Raw genomic sequence first — 23,605 nt, forward strand, 5'->3', positions numbered from 1 at the left:
CACAGGAGAGACTCACTGGGCATGCTTTGATTGATTCTTCATGCACCTCCGTGTGAGTACAACATACAGTGTATGGCAAGTGGGAGAGGTTCCAGAGGAAAGCAGAGATAAATATAAAAAGTTTTGTTATAGGTCACAGAACAATCATGAGCCAGGGAATTTCATTATTTAAAGCTCACCTCTTACTTAAGTGTTTAATTCAGTAATTTAAAACAGCCTCCTCCTGGCTCCATTTCTCCCACACAAGACAACAGAGCTTGAGGACAGACAGAAGAAAGAGTGGCTATAGTGGCAACAAGGACCAGAGCTGGAGGCAAGGCCAATTACTGGGGAGATTATATGTCTCTTTTACTTGGGTTGTTTTTCCCATCTGTCCACTTTTTAAAAATTTATTTTTTTAAGATTTTATTTATTTGACAGAGAGCAATCACAAGTAGGCAGAGAGGCAGGCAGAGAGGAAGGAAAGCAGGCTCCCCGCTGAGCAGAGGGCCTGATGCGGGGCTCAATCTCAGGACCCTGGGATCATGACCTGAGCCAAAGGCAGATGCTTAACCTACTGAGACACCCAGGCGTGCCACCATCTGTCCATTTTTAGAGCGTAAGAACAATTTGATACATATTCAAACTCTAAGAATTAAATTCTTTCCACTATAAAGAATTCCTTCTTCTAGCTACAGAACACACTTAATTTCACTCCTATATGCAATTGGTTAACTTACCACTGAATCATACTCCCAAAGTTGGTTGCCTTTTAGGTGGTGGCATTTGAGCATTGTGACTGGGCCATTAAGTTTAGAGACATCTAAGCAAAGGTCATCTGTTCTAATTTCTTTGTTGGCAGTATAAGAGAAAACCTGAAAAAGAGGCACACATATAAGCTTTAACACTAAAAGAAAGCAGCCAATAATCTGGAAGAAAAAAAATATTTCAAGATTTTTTTGAACTTGAGTAATGTGGTATTAGGAGAATGACTCAGAAAAGCTACCGCTAATTTTGCACAGAGGAAAGAAAAAATGACCTTGAGCTCTCTGTATACACTGAGTGTATTGTCAAGAGCTGTCATCTGTTTGACTAAAAAGGGCAAAGTAAATCTCATGCACAGCAATGTAAATATAGTTCTCACAAAGCGGCCTTTTACAAATGTTTCGTTTAAAAATAATCATTAGATTAAAAGCTCCCTTCTCCTAAAAGGTCTTTATTATTGTCTCTTCATAGGTAAGAAAATATTTCCCGAATGATGTAATGAGATAAAAGGGGCATAAGATTAAAATAAATCCAAAAAGTATTCCTTTTAAAGCTTTACTAAAATACTCACCTGGTTACCTCCCATACCATGACAGTTAAAAATTCCAACTTTTTCATTCTCTTTTCTGGCCATGTTATCTAGACACTGATTTGTTTCCACATTTCGTATCTATGGGACAATAATGAAAACAGAGGAAGTTAGAGGTAAACTAGACAAACACACAGATACATATGCACAGTAAGGTCCGAAGTTTCCACTACAAACACACAGAGTGGACCGGACCAACAGCAGAATGCTCAGTGGCCTTGCTGCACTATCAATCCTTCTAGCTTCCTCACATTCCAAGTTCCATCTTGATGACTGTCGAGGTAAGAGACGTCCTCTTGGGTAAGATATTTGGTAATCATCAGGATGTCTAATGAAACCGAGATTCTAAATTATCAGGGATCCTTAAACTAAAAGACTGGATGTAGGAAGAGGGGAGATTTCCTCGTTAGAGTAGATACTCCTAAACATAAATACGGTCCTGACGTTCCCCTTAACCTGGCAGGAGAGTAACTACTGACAGGATGGTCTGGAACCCTGATACAGTATTTCCCTGTGAAAGCTCTTCTAGGACGCACCTGAATTATTTGAGAGTAATGAGGATTACAGAGGGCATACAGTAATTATAAGTTTGTTTTAAAGTGGATTTGGCAAGCAATGTGGTTACCTCAACTCAGGGCCTGGGCAGGGAGAAATGTGTCAAATGATAAGGCGGACAACCTCCTGTATTGGCTGTTTGCGTTAATGTCTCCAGTGCTGTCTGGTAGAACTTTCGTTGACGATGGAAGTGTTCTCTACTTGTGCCATCCAACATGGTAGCTACTAGCCTGTGTGGCTATTGAGTACTTTATTATATTTCTTCTTTTACTTCTTGCTATTGGACACTAAATATCTGGCTAGTGACTGAGGAACTGACTTTCAAATTTTATTTAATTTTAGTTCATTTAAATACAGCCACTGGTGGCAAGCAGCTACCACACTGGATGTGTAGGATAGATGCGGACACAAAGGCTAAAGTTTTCCATGGTTTGAGAGGGACTCCTTGTCAGTGATGGGAAACAATGTGCACACACGCTAATGAAGCCAAGTTACCACATCCTTATCCCTCTGTGAAAGGCACAGAAAAGTGCCCACTTCCGGTTCATACTTTCTGGAATTAGAAGAAATCTTAATGGATCTAAATTGTTTCCAGGAGGAAAGTTAGCAGGCTAATGGTCCTTTTTATAGGATTTGTTTATGTCTGAGTAACACATCTTTCTTTACAGAGCCAGGCTTGCCAAGGAGCCAAACCAAAATGGTCCCAGGCACCATGTACAACGGGTGAGGAAAACAGGAAATAGGGAGCTTTCCACTTGGATCACAGCAACATCTGAAATACAGTGGTCGGGGGGAAAGGGGTGCATTTCTGAGGCAGGTGGGCAGGAGTGAAAGTTTGGGGTATGGGGACATGCAGATGTGGGCTTCTCTCCCTACTCTAGCATTACTAGCTATGAGACTGTGACCAGTCTGCACTCTAAGACGGTAACTCCCAGAACCATGATCTGAACAAAATCATCCAGCCAAGCGTTGACCTATGTGCCACTATACAAGGGGGTTTTGTGATCAAATGTGTCTAAAAATTACTGGGTTAAACAGATTTAAATAGGTTTCTTTGCTGAAGGACTTCTCAAAGCAGTTTACTATACCGTGACTTTTGGTAGGGGTGAGGACGGGTGGTAGAGAAGGATGTTAAGATATAAAAAGCAGTATTTCCCAAACATTTCTGATCACAAAATCTACTCCCTCCTCCCCCATCCCCTGCCTTTCTAGTCGAGCACCCTGGGGGACATTAGACCTCAGTATTCTTTAGAATACAACTGGGAAAGCTGTAAGAACCTCAGTTTCTCATCTGTGTAACAGGGGTACCAATCTCTCTCAGGTTTGCCAAGGGCGCTCAGTAAGGTAACACATGCAGAAGCCTAACAGAAACTGACATGTAGTAGGCCCAGGATAAATGTCAGGTTTTCTTCCTTATCCACACATTCAGCAACTCATCTATCATTACATCTATCATTACAATATGGAAGTTGAAAATAACTGTGAACACACTCATTCCTGGGAACAGGCAGGAACCCAGAGCCCAGGTTTTTTAGTTTTTGCTCAGTCTCCTCCAGAAGGTGGAACAATATAAGCAATTAAAGAATTTTTGGAATCTCGTATAACAGAATCTGGATTCACTTTTCCCCTCTCTGCCATAAGAGAAATATTGGTTGGATATGAGAAAGAGTATGGGTGTTAATGGTTATGAGCACAAGCTCTCAAGCCATATTGTCTATGTTCAAATTCCACATCTTCCATTTCGCAGCTGTGACCTGAGGATGTTGTTCAAACCATTTAGGTATGCCTGTTTCCTTACTGTCAAGTAGGGATAATACCACCTGTATTTCATAGTGCTGGTTTGAAGATAACAGGAGTTAGTGTTTGTAAAGCACTCAGACCGGCACCTGACAGAGTTCATGCTCACTGTATCTTAGGGTTGTCAGATCTGCCTAGAGAAGCTATGGGTTAGTCCGTAAGACTGGCTAAGCTGTCAAAAGGTCTGACTTATTTGGTTTCTTTGGTTGTTTCTTTTATTTATCGCCTTGATTAACAGTTATTAGATATCACAAAGAAACACATCTACTCAGTTCCAGGTCCTACAGGAGCTATGAGAGTCAGACTTAGTGAAGGTAGAGACTAAACTCCACCCTCTCATTCCCTTTTACTCTAAAATCCTAGGATCTCAGGCTTCTCCAGACTTTTGATGTATGACAAAAGATCCCCAAAAGTCTAAATTCCAGTTTTTAGCACAGTAAAGCTCATGTAGCTGGAGTTATGATCCCAGCATGGGATCCCCAGCTGCACTAGGGTGGGTGCTTAAGAAAGACCCCAACCCCAAAAGTTAGAGCAACTGCATAGGATGGCCTGATCTTAAGGGCAAACAAGCTTAGGACCATCTGCTTTGTTAAAAAGGCAGTGACAAGCAGGCCATGGATGGTAAAATCTGTTTTTAAAAAGCCAGCTGTTAAGAGGCAGGTAAAGAACAAACTTGCCTTGGCAATCATCTACTGTGGGTTGGAAAAGTGGCTCTTTGTAATACACCTGTATTCTGGCCCAGCAAACAATGCCTAGGTATTATCCAAAATTGGGTCAGTTCAAGGGGAAAAAACAACCCCTTCTCTATTCTAAAGGCGAGGTATACTCACAACTATATGGTCAACTAATCTTTAATAAAACAGGAAAGAATATCCAATGGAAAAAACAGTCTCTTCAAAAATGGTGATGGGAAAACTGCACAGCAACATGCAGAAGAATGAAAATGGACCACTTTCTTATACGACACACAAAAATTCAAAACGGATGCTTTCATCCATTTCTAAACGTGAGGCAGGAAACTATCAAAATCCTAGAGGATAACACAGGCAGAAACCTCTCTGACTTTAGCTGTAGCAACTTCTTACCAGACACGTTGCCAGAGAGAAGGAAAACAAAAGCAAAAATGAACTATTGGGACTTCAAGATAAAAAGCTTCTGCACAGCGAAGGAAGCAATCAACACAACTAAAAAGGTAGCCTATGGGATGAGAGAAGATATCTGCAAATAACATACGTGATAAAGGGTCAGTATCCAAAAATCTATAAAGAACTTATGAAATTCAACATCCAAAAACCCAAATAATCCAGTTAAGAAATGAGAAGACCTTAGAGGCTGGGGGGGAAAAAAAAGAGATGGACAGAAGACAGGAAAAGACACTTTTCCAAAGGAGATATCCAGATGGCTAAAAGATACATGAAAAGATACCCAACGTCACTCATCATCAAGGAAAATCAGAGCCACAATGAGATACCACCTCACACCTGTCAGAATGGCTAAAATTAACAACACAAGAAACTGGTGTTGGAGAGGATGTGGAGAAAGGGGAACACTCTTACACTGCTGGTGAGAATGCAAACTGGTGTAGTCAGTCTGGAGAACAGTATGAAGGTTCCTCAAAAAGTTAAAAATACAACTGTCTTATGATTCAGCAATTACACTACCAGATATTTACCTAAAGGAAACAAAAATAGATTCAAAGGGATACATGCACCCCAATGTTTACAACAGCATTATCAATAGTCAAACTATGGAGAGAGCTCAAATAGCAAATGTCCACTGACTAATGAATGGATAAAGATTGTGTGTGCGTGTGTGTGTGCGTGCACGCACACGTGCATGCACTGGAATATTAGCCATCAAAAAGAATGAAATCTTGCCATTTGCAACAACGTGAATGGACCTAGAGTGTATTATGCTCTACGAAATAAGTCAGAGAAAGACAAATACCACAGGATCTCACTCATGTGGAATTTAAGAAACAAAACAGATGAACATGAGGAGAGGGAAACAAACCACAAGAGACTCTTAATGATAAAGAACAAACTGAAGGGTGATGGAGGGAGGTGGGCAGGGAGACGGGCTAGATGGGTGATGGGTATTGAAAGCACTTCTTGTGATGGGCACTGGGTATTGTATGTAAATAACGAATCACCGAATTCTACTCCAGAAACCAATATTGCACTGTAGGTTAACTAAGTAAAATTTAAATAAATTTAAAAAAAGGCAAATTACAGGAGCAACTGCTATAAATCTTCCCATGGTACATCCCCCATATACATTCCATGGTACACTGAAAATTTTGATGGCCAATATTCACCCCCCCACACACAACCCCCCTTGACTGGAATGTGGCTACAACAAAGGGAACAACAGTCTCATTAATGAAGCAAGAAACTCAGCATACTCCTCATCTGCTTGAGGATGAATTTCTTTCTTTTTTTTTTTTTTTAAAGATTTTATTTATTCATTTGACAGAGAGAGATCACAAGTAGGCAGAGAGGCAGGCAGAGAGAGAGGAAGAAGCAGGCTTCTGAGCAGAAAGCCCGATGCGGGGCTCGATCCCAGGACCCTGAGATCATGACCTGAGCCGAAGGCAGCGGCTCAACCCGCTGAGCCACCCAGGCGCCCCGAAGATGAATTTCTTAAATGAGAACAAAGTTCAGAGGCGCTCGAGTCAAGCCTGAAGTAGCCTCAGTAACAACTAAGGGTGAACAGTAACCTGTACTCACTCACCCTGGCATGGGCTGAATAGTTTCACTCTGACTCACCACTATCAGTGCCTGGGCTCCCCTGTGTAACGTATTTGCTCTCTGCACCCTACTCTACATCTCTTCCTCGTTCCCTACCTGCACCCCCAAATCAATACCCTCTCTTCATTTTCAACTGACAATCTTCTGTTCAATAAGGAAACAGAAGAATCAGAAGAGCTTCCTCATACTTCCACCACAAACTTCCTGCTTCTACCCTCAATTCAACTGACCCTAACATTTGTCGCCACTCTCTCCACCTTCCTTCCTATTTCAATGGGTGCCCTGCCTTCTCATCCTGTCCCCCACCGTGACCATCTACAAAACATGACTCCTACAATCAATGGCTCTTTTTTAGCAAACAACCCCCCCCTTTCCTCCATATTTCCCTTTAGCTACCAACCATTTCTCTGCTCTCCTTTAAACAAAATTTCTTACAAGACTTGCCACGATCATGATCTCCACTTCCTTGAAGCCATTAGGGTTTTGTCCCTACCCATCTCCACAGGAACCCTATGGACACAGTGAGATGGTGCCTAATGACAACTTCTCCTTTGCCAGTCCAATGGCCAGTTCTCTGCTCTAGTCTTTCTCAACAACCAACCACTTCCTCTTTCCTGAAACACATCTTTCACTTAGTCTCTGGGACACCACTCTCTTGGTTCTATTTCAGTGGCCACTCTTCTCTAAATCTTTTTGGCTAATTCCCTCTCATTTCATAAATTCTACATTGTGGAGTTTCCTATGGCTCGATCCTCATTCCTCCCCCCTCTTCTCCAGCTACGCTTGGTCTTCCCAAGGCGATCTCATGCAGTTTTGTTTCATATATTGACAGTCCCTAACTTCAGATCTCCAGCCCCAATCTCTCATTCAGACTGAAGATTTGTAAATGCAATGACCTACCCTGTATCTTTACATGGATCCAATTTAACATGTCCCAAACTGCATAGCTGAATGTCCCTGCGCCTTCTCCACAAGCCTTCCTATCTTGATAATGCCAACTTTCCTTCCTAGTATCTCAGGCGAAAATCTTAACAGAGTCCTTCACTACTCTTTCCTTTCACCAAGACTCCAACTCCAGCTCTACTCTTGTCCCCTCATAGTTTTGCTCAATATAGCAATCTGTTCCTTTCCCAGTGAAGGTTTGCTTGGCTCTCTCTGCCTTCCCATCCTCAGAATAAAACATAATGTACTTACTGTGGCCTACCAGCTCTATGTTATCTCACCTTCGGTATGTTTTGACCTCATCTTCTACTACCCTCCCCACCCCTGTTCATCCCATTTCAGACAACAGGCCTCTGCTGTTTCTGGAACGCGCTAAGTACACTCTTATCTTAGGGCCTTTGTACTTGTTTTTCCCTGGACCTGGAATGCTCTTTCCCCAGGAATTCATATGACTTCCTCATTCACTTCTTTAAATTTCTGCTCAAAATCAAAACTCCTACGAGGGGCCTTTTTCGAGTGCCCCAACAAAAACAGCAGCAATACTCAAGCCCGCCAGCCATTCTCATTCTCCTTTGCCCTTAGTACTGCCTGCTATACTGTGTACTTTAAATACCTGGCTTCCTCCACAGACTACAAGGCTCACAAGAGCAGAGACTTTATTCCCTGCTGTATTCCTTGTATGTAAGGTAGTATCTACAGTAGATACTCGAATATTTGTTGAATGCACGAGAAGACTGAAGAAGTGGCAGCCTCCTATGGAGTGGAGTGTCAGGAAGGTTCAGCCCTGGGATGAGGCCTGCTGTGGCCCTCTCCACACATATCATTTGCTGCTATGACTTACATTATATATGGTCTTCCAACCTTCCTTGTCAGTTCTTCACAATTTATCTTTACTTCTTTCATTTCAGGTTAATTAACACCAGGACATTATCTTTAGGAATGTATGCTTTCAACTAAATGGGTCAGTTTGTTAAAATAAGAAGTCTGCAGAACACACACAAATATTGAAATAAGAGTCCAACTCTGTAAAGTTAGGAGCAGAACATTCTTATTTTAGTAAACTGCAACATGACAAAAAATCAAGATTTCAAATTAGGAGGTAGACGGTGTTAACCGACAGGAACTTTCTCACACTTGAAGTTATGTAATTTTAGTATGAAGTGATTCCCTTGTTGGATGTTTAACCTCCACTGCTTTTGATGAATGAGAACATAAATAACCACATAGAAAATATGTATTTTACCTCTCCCAAAGAGAAATAGTGACGTGGAATCTGGGAATCAGGATAAATATTCTCTAGGTACCAGGAGAAAGGTTTGCATTGTAGTTTGTGTCTTAAACCAAGTCTTGATGATATATCTCCATAATCTACCTTTGTAACACCTGTTCAAAGAAATAATTGACTCTGAATTATTCATATTCTATTAAGTAACACATTTATATTTAAACATTGCATTTAACAAGCCAGGCAAATGGGAAAAGGGGTACCATTTTGGTGATGTGACTATAGAAGTCATATACCATAAATCCACTGTCCAAAATAAAAAATAAGGAAATATATTTACATGTGTTTTATTTTTTTCAAAAAAAAAAATTAATTTTTAAAAAAGATTTTGTCAGGGAGCAATAGAGAGAAAATGCATGCGTACAAGCAGGGGGAGCAGCAGGGTCTCTGCCAAGCAGGAAGCCCAATACAGGACTTGATCCCAGGACTGTGGGATCATGACCTGAGCTGAAGATGGATGCTCAACTGACTGAGCTATCCAGATGTCCCGAAAAATTAAATTTCTGTGAGAATTAAATACAATGCTTGTATTACACACAAATGTAACTTTTCATAGGCTCAGAAGACTTTCACATATGTGAAGGCAAAAACAAGAATCAAGATCTCTTTGGCCCAAATATTAAGCAGAGCAACTGTTTTCGGGAAGGTTTCTCTCGCAGAACTCACTGGTGTGTGAACTGTGACTTGACGGTATTGTGGTAATGAAAAAACGAGGCTGGAATGCTAACAATGTCAGGAAGACTTAGGGCTGATGGAACCACTGTTCCACAACACCCTGAATGGCAGAGAAGTTCCTGGACAGAAGTCCCATGAGGCGTGCTACTGTGCTCTGCACTGGCCCTGAGAGACTCGAATTCTCATATAAATGTTCCACATTACAATTAGGTTAAAAATAAAAAAGAACACTTGTAACACCTGGGCTCACAGTAACGTCTGCAATACAGGCCCGGACAGCTTACTGTTATTAACACAGCAGGCACTGTGCTGGGCACTCTGTATACTGTGTGTGGTTTCATTTCTTCCTTATGACAACCCTATGAGGTTGGTGCTTGGCCTCTTCTCAAAGCTTTTCTACCCCCTTCTTACTTCTTCTAAGATGCATTAGGGTCAGGGACAAGAAAGTTCTAGTCTTGTCTTTTTTTTTTTTAAGATAATTTATTTATTTATTTGACAGAGAGAGAAATCACAAGTAAGCAGAAGTAGGCAGAGAGGCAGAGAGAGAGGGAGAAGCAGTCTCCCCACTGAGCAGAGAGCCTGATATGGGGCTCGATCCCAGGACCCTGGGATCATGACCTGAAGGCAGAGGCTCAACCCACTGAGCTACCCAGGCGCCCCTAGTCTTATATCTCTAATGCAAAATGCTAACCTGGAGAAATTATATAGAAGAAATTCTTGAACTCATCCATCCACACTTCTGCAAGTCGTCTGTTATTTTTATTGATAATCTGTCCTGTGCCTCCTGGAAACGTGTAAGGTGTGGCTTTCCGAAACACATGTCCAACATGTGAGCAGGTGACGATCTCTAAAGTCCCTCCACATTGCCAGATCTGAAAACAATGATGGTTTATTTATTTATTTTTAAGATTTTTATTTATTTGACAGAGACACAGCGAGAGAGGAACACAAGCAGGGGGAGTGGGGGAGGGAGAAGCAGACTTCCTGCTGAGCATCAGGGAGCCCACTACAGGGCTTGATCCCACGACCCTGGAATCATGACTTGAGCCGAAGGCAGACACTTAATCAAATGAGCCACTCAAGTGCCCCTAAGTTTAAATTCAAGTTTAAATTTTTTCTGTAGTATATGCATGGCTCATAGTCATGACCATGACAGTGAGGACATAGTTTTGACCATGGCTTATTCAGCCAGAGTCCTATCTGTTCCTCCTTTTCCAAACTTGTCATAGCCTGTACAATAAACAGATCCTAGAAATCTAAACTGGATCTCTCATGAGTTATTCACTTGGACCGTGACAGGATACTGTCATCCTCATGAGAATAAAAACTAAAAATGGGTAAAAGAGGGATCAAGTTTGGGTTCATATTCTTAGTTTAATGAAATTATCCTTCTGCTCCTTTCAAAATGCATTTTTCTGTAAGTCAAAAATCTGTTATTTATCATTGAAACAGATTTTGAGAAGTTCTGATTCTGTTAAATATTCAGTGTCTCTACTTTAAAGTTCTCCCAGGATCACAAAGTGATATGGCTGGATGGGATTTCTAAGATGATCTAGAGTCCAAACCTCTCCTTTTCTAAGAGAGCAAAGTAATCCATTAAGAATGAAGTGAGGTAGCTGGTTTAGGTTACAGTGTAGTTCGATGTGGTTTCCACTGTAAGTTGTGTGTTTCAGGATGATTATTTCAGAAATACGCAGTCACTTAACATGTTGATTTTAGTTAATGTGAAATACTTAAGAGTTTTATATAAGGTTGACTGGGTTAAATTAAGTTAGAGCAATTACAGAATTCTTTTGCCTTTTTCTATTGAAAAATGTAAAGCCGGTAAAGTGACCAGGTTTTATGTAAGCAAGAATAATTTTCACAACAGAAGGACAAAGCATATTACAGAAAGTGAAATTATGTTTTTGGCAGTCAAGTACCATAGTAGCATATAGAAACTACATATTGTTTTTTATTTTTAGAGCTTGAATTACTTCCTTGAAAATAACAGGAATTCAAAACAACTAGGGAATCTTGTGTAAGTTTTACAGTTTAACTATTAAGATCACTGATTTATTGGCTTAAAATACTGTTTATAAGGAACCTTAATAGTAACACGAAATTTTTATGAACTGAGGTTTTTGAAGTCTGACAAAACTCACACTAAATTCAATTTTTATTTAGAGCTACATAATATGAATAATTAAAGTATATCTATATTTAAGGTTAAATAAAAGATTATTTTTTTCCCAAAAGGAACTTACCCTAAAGGAAATTTCTAGGTTTTCTCCTCCCCAAATATCCATTCCGGCATCGTATGTTCCAATTTCCTGAAAGTAATCTCTGTCTATTGAAAAAAGGCCTCCTGCCATTGTAGGTGTTCTGAAATTCAATCATAATACTATGCTGTTAATTTTAAGAATTTAAAATTTACAATCAGTTTTTATTTTTAAAAGTAGTTTCATTAACTGTTCATAACTAGAGAACAAATGCTGTATCTTATACTCTTCAGAAACTTTCATAGGGACCTAAGGATTTTCTGTGTTTTTCTGCTATGCTATTTGGTCTTCAGACATGCTGACTGTTGGGCCTACCCTCTGTCACAGCTTGTGCCCTGAGAGCTTTCTCTGCCCCATCCCAAGGCCTCTCCTGCTTTCAGTACCTTTCTGGGTCCATAGGTCCTGACCAAGCTTCCATCTGAAACTCCTTAAACAGAAGTTAGTTATCATAATTCTCTCCATCTGACTGGGTATCTTCCCATAGTCCCTAGCAACTACACTGACTATATTAACTAACTATACTGACTAGATAGCCAACTAGATTTATGTTAGCAGCTCTAATATACCAGGTTCTAAAGTGAGGCAAATACTGCAAGGAGGTAGATTACATAGGATGAAAACACTGACATCCTTTTCCTAGTAGATGAGAAATAGAGAATACAATCAGTCACTCCTAAGGGGACTGTTAGCCAGACCAAGAATGGTTCATTCTCTGCAGAAGAGGGGCCCAATTCATCAGAACATGGCCCAGTGATGTAGAGTGGGTGCAAACAGGCGGAATTAAGCAGAGAAATGATAACAAAGGAGGACTGATATAAATGAGTATCAATCAACCAATTGATTTCCATGAAGGATGAGCATGGAGAAAAATGGACTCCAACTAGAAGAAAACAAGTTCCAGGGACAGAGGAGACAATGGTGATCACACTTCAGGATAAATTGTCACTTCCAACTCCATGCCCTAAAAACAGACGGATTCCATGCTGTAGAAGAGCTGCGGCACGTGCCTTTCCAGGACAGTCATTTCCACATAAAAGTTAGGACATACTTCGATTTTAGAAGAGAAAAAAAAATGAGAAGTCTACTATGTTAGAAATCAGAGGAAACAGGCCAACACCCAGAGTTACCATGTAGTACCAGGGTTTCTTGACCTAGGTTTTGAGAAATCTCTACATTTCTTAGAATTGTATGCTCAACCCGCTGTTTGTGCATGTACACTTTCCCCTATTAGAAAAGACTCCTAGCTTTTATCAGATTTCTCAAAGAAGCCCACCGTCTATGGAATGCTCAGGAACTCCTGATTTAGGTGGTTATTTGAATTGTCAGCAAAACTGTGGACAAGTACCTTTGCTATAGGAAAGGACTTAATACAGAATTAATGAAATTCTCCTTAGCTTTGCCAGAACAGGACCCAAGTGCAAGGGAAAGCAGGCCTGAGAAGCCCGGGAGGGAAGAAAGCTAAGGCCTGGCCCTGACGGGCTCTCAGTGTTGACAGCGGCAGCAAACTGATGCTGCCCTGACGAATCCCAGGGTGGCTCAGAGACTCATGGTCTCGATTTCAAGGCTCTGAATAACATCAAGATTCTTACCCCTTTCTGAAAAAAAATCTATAGATGACCAAGTATAAAACAGGGGAAAAATCAGAATGTGTTCACGGCAATCTTTTTTTATACTTCTGTCAATTCTGGTTATTTTTATATTTGAAACATGCTTTTCTAACCTCATCAGTCAGTAACTACCATCCAGATGGTACAAGTCTGAATTTACAAGCTTGTATTTTGTTTGGAGCTATGACCCACTTTTAGGTAATATTTTCACATTACAATTACACTTAAATTAATTCAGGGATAATTGGATTTAAAGTTAAATATTATTATCCTTAACAACTGAAAGCACAAATCTGACAGATTTGCAAAATGTTGTTCATATAGGAATAAAAGAACTTATGCATGTGACCATCACTTTCCAGATGCACTAGATTTATATAAATGAAAAATCCCAGTTTTATTAATGGATCAGAGGAGAAAGCCCTCTTTAATATAATAATGTCTGTGTGGCTCTTTACATATATGGTACTCAAGTGTCTCATGTCTCTCAAAATATACTTAGAATCCTTTTGATACGATTCCCAAAGCTCCACTGTTCCCTATCGATAACACCTTAGAGAAAATGTCTGACAAAGTAGTTACCTGACAGGAAGAGTCCGATCACCTTTCCTTCGGTCCATCTCTCTTTGGGGAACTGGATACCAGCGGAAATTAAGCTTCCAGTTGAAGCCACCATAGGTCATATCAGAGCCTGCCATGTACTCAAAAGTATCATCACTGATCACATCAATGATAGGACAGACCACTGTTTTCCTAAAATTAAAAAAGCACATGAAAAAAGCTTCACTTTCCTTTTTGAGGGACAGCATAACAACTATATTATAATTACATGCTAAGTGCTTTTAAAATAAAAGTACATTCTACAATGTTAAAAGCAATGGTGGAAAAATTTCCTGCTGTATCCTACTAAGTTAGCATAATTATTTTTTTTTTGGTGTGTGTGAGAGAGAGAAAGAGAGAGGGAAGGAGGGAGGGAGAGGGATGGGGGGGAGAGAGACAGCCCTAAGAGGACTCTGAGCTGAGCACGATGCCAGGCTCATTCTCATGACCCAAGCTGAACCCAACATTTGGACACTTAACTGACTGGGACACCCAGGTACCCTTAAGTTAGCATCATTACTTATCACACTTGCAACTGTTGATAATCTTCCATTCCCTTTTCATTCATACTTTTATGTATTTGCCACATGTAAAAACACTTCAAATATTTCCAGTTTTCAGAAGTAATAGTTTCAAATGATTATATATTTAATCATTTTAAGGTAAGTTTTCTTAATAAATTCTTGGATATTTGTGTTCCTTACAGTTTTTTACTATTAAAACTACAAGCACTGGGTGTTACATGCAACTAATGAATCACCGAATACTACATCAAAAACGAATGATGTACTATATATGCCAGCTAATTGAACATAATCATAAAAAATAAAATACTTTTTTCAAAAAAATAAAAAGATAAAATACTAAGTGCAAATGTTCATATAATCAGTATTTTGCTTTTAAGATAGGAATGGGTTTACTGAATTAACGGAATGAACTTTTTCTGTAACACTCAATCTTTACCACTTTCCATATACATAGGTATATGTGTATATTTCTCCCTGCAGCTTCTTTATAAAGCTATCGACTTTGGATGATATTTTCTTACATTTTTTTGCCAATATAATGTTAAATAGTATCTTACAATTTAAAATTTTTTATTTTCTAGTTATTAGAAAGGATATTTCCCCTGCAGGGTTGTATCTATTCATACAAATTGTCTGATTCCCCCAGATATTAAAAACTTTTCCTGTTGGTATTGTGATATTTTTTATAAACCTGAAAAAACTTCCACATGACCATAGCTCCTTCCTAGGAAAGGTGCACCACATAGAGTCCCTGGCAGTCCCATTCTGGAGTATGTAACCTTTGCCATCTTCCCCATCCGCACCATCTTCATCTTTCCTGTAGTGTTTAAGGAATCTTTCCCTACACCAAAATCATAAAGATATTCTCCTATGCCGTCTTAAAGAGGATTATATTTTTGCTTTTCATATTTAAGTCTTTAGTCCTTATGGAGTTGATTTTGGTATGATACACAGTAAGTGTCCAACTACATTTATTTTCCTTACAGATAACCAATTATTCCAGCATGATTTATTTGATGGTCTTTTTTTTCCTCTGTGGTAATTATCAATGTCTTCTCTGTCATAAGTCAAGTTTCCATACAAACATGGGATGGTTTCTAGACATTACTGTTTCACTAGTCTATTTGTGAATTCCTGCATCACTAGGTCACTGCCACAATTAAGATAGCCTCAAAATAAATCTTGGTATCTGGTAGTGCGCCAGCTCTGTTGTATGTGACTCTTCTTCTTCAAGGATATCTTAGCTATTTTTTTTTATAATAACAGATGTTTATTGAATGTTTCTTATGGTCTAGGCATGGGTACATACATTTTCTCAGATTTTTTAAAAAATATGCATTTCCACATAACAGAACCAGCCAGTTCCTCCAAGAACATTCTGTTGAGACTGCAACTGGAAATGCACTGAATTTATAGTTCAATGTGGGGATAACAGTTATTTTTACTTTTCTATCCATGAATATCATCCTCTTCTCTACTTAGATTATCTTCTAGTAAATTTCAAAAGTGTTCTATTTTATGGATTTTTAAAAATATTATTTGAGAGACCCTGTGAGCACAGGAGTGGGAGGGCAGAGGGAGAGGGACAAACAGACTCCCCACTGAGCACAGAGCCCGATGCAGGGCTCTATCCCTGGACCCTGAGATCATGACCTAAGCCAAAGTCAGACATCCAACTGACTGAGCCTCCCAGGTGCCCCTATGGGTATTTTGTTAAACATATTCCTAATTATAGCTTTTGATTTCTACTGCTATTATAAATGGGATCATTCCTTTTTTCTTTTTACATCGTATTTTCTAACTATTCTTTGCTGTTGTGGAGAAAGCTTTTCTATAAAGACCTTATATTTGGCAACACTGCTAAATTATTATCTCTACTGTTTTGTGTAAGACTTTTTTCCATTAAGAACACATCATCTGGGGCGCCTGGGTGGCTCAGTGGGTTAAAGCCTCTGCCTTCGGCTCAGGTCATGATCCCAGGGTCCTGGGATCGAGCCCCGCATCGGGCTCTCTGCTCGGCAGGGAGCCTGCTTCCTCCTCTCTCTCTCTGCCTGCCTCTCTGCCTACCTGTGATCTCTGTCTGTCAAATAAATAAATAAATAAATCTTAAAAAAAAAAAAAAAAAGGAACACATCATCTGGGGGTGCCTGGGTAGCTCAGTCATTAAGCGTCTGCCTTCGGCTCAGGTCATGATCCCAGGTCCTGGGATTGAGCCCCACATGGGCTCCCTGCTCTGCAGGAAGCCCTGCTTCTCCCTCTCCCACTCCTTCTGCTTGTGTTCCCTCTCTCGCTGGGTCTCTCTGTCAAATAAATAAAATCTTAAAAAAAAAAAAAAAAAAAAAGAAAGAACACACCATCCGCAATTGACAGTACTTTTCCTTTGTAATCCTTATACCCTTTCTTTTTTTAAAAATTTTTTATTTTATTTCTTATTAACATACAATGTATTATTGGCCCCAGGGGTACAGGTCTGTGAATCGCCAGGTTTACACACTTCACAGCATTCCCCATAGCACATACCCTCCCAAATGTCCATAACCCAACCACCCTCTCCCCAGCAACCCTCAGTTTGTTTTGTGAGATTAAGAGTCTCTTATGGTTTGTCTCCCTCCCGATCCCATCTTGTTCTATTTTACACCTTTTATTTCTTATATTCCTATAAAACTTAAGGCTTCTAATAATACTAACTAATAGTAGTAATTCAGGGCATCATAAGGATGCACTATATCTTTTAGAAAATATTTTGGGGTGGGGCTATGTGGCTTAGTCCGTTAAGCATTGGACTCTTTGATTTCAACTCTGGTCATGATCTCAGGGTCATGAGATCAAGCCCTGTTGTCAGGCTCTGCACATGGAGTCTGCTTAGGATTCTCTCTCTCCCTCTCACTTGCATGTACTCTTTCTCTCAAAAAAAAAAAATCAACTTTTTTCTATTAATATGATGTTTGCTAGCTAAAGCTTTTTTCAAAAGCCATCCTTCCTTAGATTAGTAAATTTCCATTCGGATGTTCAATTTAATCACAAGTGAACACGTTTTCTATTTATTAAAGTGATGACAGATTTTTAATGATAGGGTTTTAATCAGTTTTAGAAATGTTAATGAGAATGTATTATGTGAACTGGTTTTATATTATTAAACTAAACCAATTAGTCATATGTTCTTTTACATATTTTTCACACAAAAATAAAAATATTTTGGGGTGCCTGGGTGGCTCAGTTAAGCATCTGCCTTCAGCTCAGGTCATGATCCCAGAGTCCCAGAATCGAGCCCTGCATCGGGCTCCCTGCTCAGCCGGAGGTCTGCTTCTCCCTCTCCCTCTACTGTTCCCCTGGCTAGTGTTTGCACTTGCGCTCTCTCTCTCTCACTAACCCTCTCTCATATAAATACATAAAATCTACATTATATATATTATATATTTAGATACGTGTGAGTGTGTATTTTATATAATTATTTTTCCCTCCTAGTGGACTCAATTTTCTGGTATTATGAGATTTTTTGTTAGTGTTCATGAGTGGGTTTGGGTAATTTTCCATATATTTCTTTTCTGGCTTTGATATCAAAGTTATATTAGTCTCATGAAGAGTCGAGTTGCTTCCCTCCTTTTCTATATTGTTTATAAATTCTTAGGGGAGACTTGTTTCCCTGACACCACCACATACCAAGGTTGAAACAGGAAAGTTTTCTTTGATGTGGTAGGATGTATTTCTCATTCTCACTCACACAGAGGCACAAGATCCTAGCTTTACACAGGTGTTTGCTCTTCCTTCTCCAGCCTCAGGCAGGGCCTAGACCCTGTCTCCTACCTTTCCACCCATTTGTCTATCAAGTCAGAGAGGTTCTATGTCCTCTAAGTTTGGCAGAACCTCTCCAAGTGAGAGCTGATTTTAGTGTTTGGACCACTCACTCATCTCACTTTGCTTTGATGTTTGCATAACTTGACTTCAGTGCCAGCTCAGTGATGCATTTAAAAATGTGTCTTACAATTTATCCAGCATTTAAGCTCTTTCAGTTGGAAATGTAAGTCAGGACACCTAATCTACTATACAGCCCGAACTGGAAATTGTGGTTCTCAGTTTAGTCAATCCCCCCTTTCATTTCTGCCATTTCTTCACACTGCTGCTTTCTCTCCCTGGGCCCAGGCTCCTGCTCACGTGTGGTTTTATGCAAGCCAGGATTTCCCAAATCAGTCAGGCACTACTCCTAGAAAACAATTTACAGAGATGGTCTCTTCCTTCTTCAGGCACTGTTCTTCCTAACGCTGCTGTACCTTCTTATTGCCCCAATACTGGTTTTCCCCATTTATTCACCTCTGAAAGGGCGAAATGTAGTCCCAGTATTTGCTAACAGAACAGATGCAGTGGCTTTTGCCATGTTTCACTCAACTAGTACAGTTTACCTTACTAAAATCTAAACCTTAATGCTAAGTTGGCACGGACAGTTCTGGCACAAACTGCAATGACAAGAAGAAATTCAACTAATGTTAAGTCTAGCAGATGGAAGTTAGCTTCTCTCCGGATACACAAGAACTACGCCAGGGACCAGCAGCAGGTAATTCTTTGAAAAATGCATGCATTGCTCCCACTGCTCTTCCTGTATCATCAGAGATGATACCATATACATATGAAGCACTTTAAGATGCACTGTGTATCTCCCCACCCGCCTTCTTCTTCTTGCCATGCATCAAGCTGAGGGCTAGAGTCCCAGTAAGGAAGGAGACAGGGATGAGATAACTTGCCTGCCCCAGTATTAGCCTTAGACAGCAGGGACAATAAAGGGTTTTATCTTACGTTTCCTGAGGTCAATGTCTTCTGTTCTGCTCTCATTTAGTAAATAGAGCATAAGGTATACATCTGAACATGTTTCTTAATCCAGCCTCATCAACAAGACTACAAACATTTCTTTGTGATTATCTTCCCTTTTAGTTTAGAGTTCTTCATGGGTATTTTAAAGGAAACTTCAGAGGAAATTATTTTTGCATTTATTTATATACTCAGAATTTTTCAGCTTATCATACCATTTAGGACAAACACTGAAAACAAATGTATAGACCTGAGAAACTTACCTGTCATGTTTGATTCTGGCTAAGAGAGGCTCCAGCCATCCCACTGTACATTCACAGTGAGCATCTAAGAAGGTGATCACTTGGCCTTTAGACACAGCAGCTCCTTTTAATCTAGCTCTGATCAAGCCAGAACGTTGTTCCATTCGAATTACATGAACTGGTACTTTTAATTTTTTCACGTAACTCTCCAGAGGTCTTTTTAAGAAGTCTGAAAAATTAATAAAACAAAACAAAAATAGGACATGAAAAGACTGACCTGGTGCTACCCAGATATAAAGCAATTCTGATGCATAATATTCATTCAGCAACTATTTACTGAGCACTTTTAGTGAAGCTCCCTGACTCATAAACCTATTTCACTACAGGGAGCCTTTTTATCTCCTGATACCATTTCCTAGATTTGCCTCTATCTTATTACATGAAGAATTAGGAGAAAGCCTTTGGGCTCAGGCTTAATCAAAGACAAATATGTCCCCAGTTCCCTAAGCAACTGTGCCAGCTCACTTCTTCTTTTTCTAATCATGCTTAAAGATCAGGAGTAGAAAGAAAGCAGCCGAAGAGCATTAACTCCAGACCTCTGTAGACAGAAGGAACAGAACATGCAACAACTGTTAAAACTCAGACAGTTGTGGGATTTCTTCAAGATCCAACCCGAGACTCACTGTCTTATGGACTACCACAGTCTTAAACTATGTAGTTCTCTCGCAGGAGGCAGTAAGTGAGGTCAAGCTCAGAAGGGAAATGCTGGACCAAACAGAGTTCCTTAACAGACAGGTAGATCTAAGTAACAAAGGTTTTTAAGAGGGAAGTGCAATTGAAGGAAAAGGGGGGAAAAAGGAAAAGGAAAGGAAGGGGCTGTGTGAAACCAGCATCTATCCTGGAGTGTTCAGATAGAGGTTATGCCTCTGAGCCAAGGAAGTCTTACCTCCAAAGTATGTATCGGACTTTAAAAAGCAGGAAAGGCTCAGCTTCCTCAACACAGAGAAAAAATTTTTCAGCTCAGGTTAGTTTGTGGAATTTCTGCTAGAGAAGTTTTTGAGGGTAATATGGTCAAATGTCCTTCCAACTAGTCCCAACAGGACAGTTAGGAGAATAATCTCTTTAGGGGAGGAAAAACTTGAGAGAGAACTGCTGGGACTCCCAGGACTAGCTCTGTCCCATAGGATTCTCGTAAGGGGAAAGTCCCAGAGAGCATGATATATGTATTAAGGGTCTCCTTAAGTACTAAACATGGGAATCCAAAGGGCTTCCTATGTAGAGCAGAGAGAAAGACAAATAGGAGTGACATGCTTCTTGTCTGCTTGAACTGGTGAGACCAGAATGACTCAATAATGAAATAATCAGGATATGAAAATTTGAAAGTGAAAGGTCTATGACCCCACCATACCAGACTACTGATTGTTTCCAGTTCTGCTAATGTATTTCCTCATTAATTTGGGCTAAAAATAGTATCTGTAAAATAGCTGGAGTAGAACTCCTACTAGGTCACCACTGTGATTTTATGAACCAAATCTTAGGGTCAGAGAGCTGTAACTCCATTCTGAATAAAAAGGCGAGGGGAATGTCGATCCTGGAGAAGAGCAAGATTCTGCAATGGCAGCTATCATTTTCTGTCTGTTTGGCACAATGCCAGGCTCGTTAACTATTTTATATCATTTAATCCTGACAACAGCAATGCTATGAGACTCTGTCACTACACATATTTTAGACACAGAAATCTGAGACTTAGAATCGAAAATGAACCAATGAAAGTCACACAGCTTGTTAAGGAGTGGATCCAAGATTCAAACCCTGGTCTGCCTGACTTCAAAGCTCATCTTTTCACCCACAACAAGAAATCCTAGAAGGGAACTTGAGAGAGAACAATTCAGGACTATGGAATCACCTGCACTAACACAAATTTAACTTCATGTTCAGAGTGTGACGGACTCCCAGGTGATGGGGGTGTGGGGTATGTTTTAGTGCTTCAGACCGGTTGAGGCTGGGTGTGTCATACACAAGATGTCTCCCAATAAGCTTTCCCAAAAATATCAGACAGCTTAAAGTCTTCTTAAGAATCAAAGCAATCTAATTCCCAAGTCCCACGTCTCTGAAAGTTAAAATACTCTGTCCTCTCTATAAATAAAATGAAAAATGCATGATTCTCTGGTCTCGCAGCTCAAAACAGTTGCCATTCCACAAATTTTCTTGGCATCTTCGTTCTACATCTTTGTGGCCTTCATGCAATAAGGCTAAGAAATAGGTGTCTGGGAGCCTGGGTGGCTTAGTTGGTTAAGTGTCTGCTTTCAGCTCAGGTCATGATGCCAGGATTCTGGGATTGAGTCCTATATAAGGGTACCTGCTCGGTGGAGAGCCTGCTCTTCCCTCTCCCTCTGCCCCTCCCCGCTGCTCATGCATGTGTGTGCTCTCTCTCCCACTTACTCCCTCAATTACTGCTCTCAAATAAACAAATAAAAAAAAAATCTTAAAAAAAAAAAAAGAAAGAAAAAGAAAAGAAAAGAAATAGGTGTCTTCCTAAAAGAGGATATAGAATTATGTACCCAGGGATAATTCTATAAAAATGAAGCCATGGGGGGTTAAGTGACTATGAGTAGAAGCTACTTTGTCATCTAAAAATAAGGGAGAATCTTGTTTATCAGAATATCTTTATAGCTATTAGCCTATAAATGGATCCCTCAGCATCTTTCCATCAGGGAACGTGAGGCTGCCAGAGAGGGCGTCAGGGAAAATTTCACTGCTTACAGGAACATTTGAGAAATCTTCGAGCAGTCGAAACAACAAGGAATTTAGAGTCTAAAAAATCTGACTCCTAGTCCCTACTAACTAAGAATCTCTGCTTCCTTTTGCGAAAGATAAGAAAAACAATAGTCCTCTCAGATTAGGAACATTATATCACTTCTAAGTCTTAAGATAACCTTCTGAGAAGACGATTACGTAACTTCTGACATGGAGTGGGGATTCATCCAGACTCTGTCTGCATTTTAGACCCTGTAACAGTGATGTTATGAGACGTGAGTTATGTAGCAGTTAAGAGGCAAGCGCTAGGTTTACACTGAGCCTCACCAGTAAAATGGGGATAATTATAGTGCCTACTTCATACCTAATAAATGGAGCTACTGACAACTCAGCAGGTCAACTGTGGAACTGGGTATCCTGAGGCCAGATGCAAACCAGGCACGCTAATGCAACCTAATTACAAGTCTGCACAGACAAGAAGTGAAGGCAAGGATTCACTGACTGGTAGATCCCCCTTTCATTCACTTGTTAAATTCTGGACTGTTTATGCAATACGTGCTGTGGGCAATGAGGAAAGAGTGGTAAGCACACATACCCGACGGAGTGTAGAGTCTGGTAGGGGAGATGGTCATTAAACAGATAAATAGTTAAAACTCTGATGAGAGCCATGGAGTGTAATGTCCCAAAACATGTTCAGAGGGACCCGACCTGGTCTTGGGAGTTCAAGGAAGGCCTCTCTAAATATATCTCGATTCTGAGTAAACATGTGAGCTGAACTGTGGGGATGGGGTGGGCAGGGGATGGCTTGGGATGCGAGGAGAGATGCAGGCAGAGGCCGAGTCACACAGGCTTCCGAGGAACGGGGTTAGACAGAAATGCCAAGATCAGAGCAGCATGTTTAAAAGCTCCCAGGGCATGCAGCAAGAACAGAGGGGGAAGGCGAGGGTGTGTGTGGGAAGACCAGACCAGCAGTCTGTTTCAGTAGCCCAGGTGAGAAGTGAGGGTGCCTTGCCCGTGTCTCAGGAGTAAGAAAGGCAACCTTAAAGAGTTACATAAAAACAGAGCTTGCTCTGGTTCTAGGGCCTACCAGTTACCACCCAAATAAGAGAGCCAAAGAAAGTTATACTAGGGAATTCTCAATCTGAATAAAAGGACTACAGTTCTAACCACAACAACACAATACCTGGTGGTTCCCAACCATCAGAAATAGTGAGCCACACATCTGAGGCTTCCCAGGCAGGAAGATGGAGAACCAGACTCCTGACCGGGTCTCTGGGGTAGGACTCTGGGGTCCTGCTGAGTGAAACGAGAGCCCCAAGTAGAGCCATGAAGTAGATCTTGGTCCATGTTTCTCTTATAGATTTGTACAGGTAGGTGATTAAGAAGGGCCCCAGTGAGGAAGGGAAATTATTATTAGTATATGTGACTTTGTCAAGTTAGAGCTGTGGGCACATGTGTCTTTGATTAGGTCGTG

At 40.3% G+C, this 23,605-nt stretch overlaps 1 protein-coding gene across 2 annotated transcripts in view; it reads right to left on the reverse strand.

The window, feature by feature from the left end:
• Positions 1–23,605, reverse strand: part of GALNT1 (polypeptide N-acetylgalactosaminyltransferase 1) — a 122,729-nt gene that overhangs the window by 3,664 nt on the left and 95,460 nt on the right. The window contains exons 6-13 of one of the 2 annotated variants that reach the window (XM_047697123.1): positions 19,396–19,603; positions 13,788–13,958; positions 11,584–11,701; positions 10,029–10,209; positions 8,621–8,760; positions 1,316–1,414; positions 720–854; positions 180–256 (exon numbers count right to left, since the gene is read on the reverse strand). In XM_047697123.1, coding sequence (XP_047553079.1) covers positions 200–256; positions 720–854; positions 1,316–1,414; positions 8,621–8,760; positions 10,029–10,209; positions 11,584–11,701; positions 13,788–13,958; positions 19,396–19,603 — 1,109 coding nt within the window. In that variant the 3' untranslated portion in view covers positions 180–199. The remainder of the gene's footprint in view (positions 1–179; positions 257–719; positions 855–1,315; positions 1,415–8,620; positions 8,761–10,028; positions 10,210–11,583; positions 11,702–13,787; positions 13,959–19,395; positions 19,604–23,605) is intronic. The other variant, XM_047697122.1, reaches the window with a different exon arrangement.

Source organism: Lutra lutra, chromosome 12 (assembly GCF_902655055.1).
Source record: "Lutra lutra chromosome 12, mLutLut1.2, whole genome shotgun sequence".
In the NCBI taxonomy this organism is placed as follows: domain Eukaryota; kingdom Metazoa; phylum Chordata; class Mammalia; order Carnivora; family Mustelidae; genus Lutra; species Lutra lutra.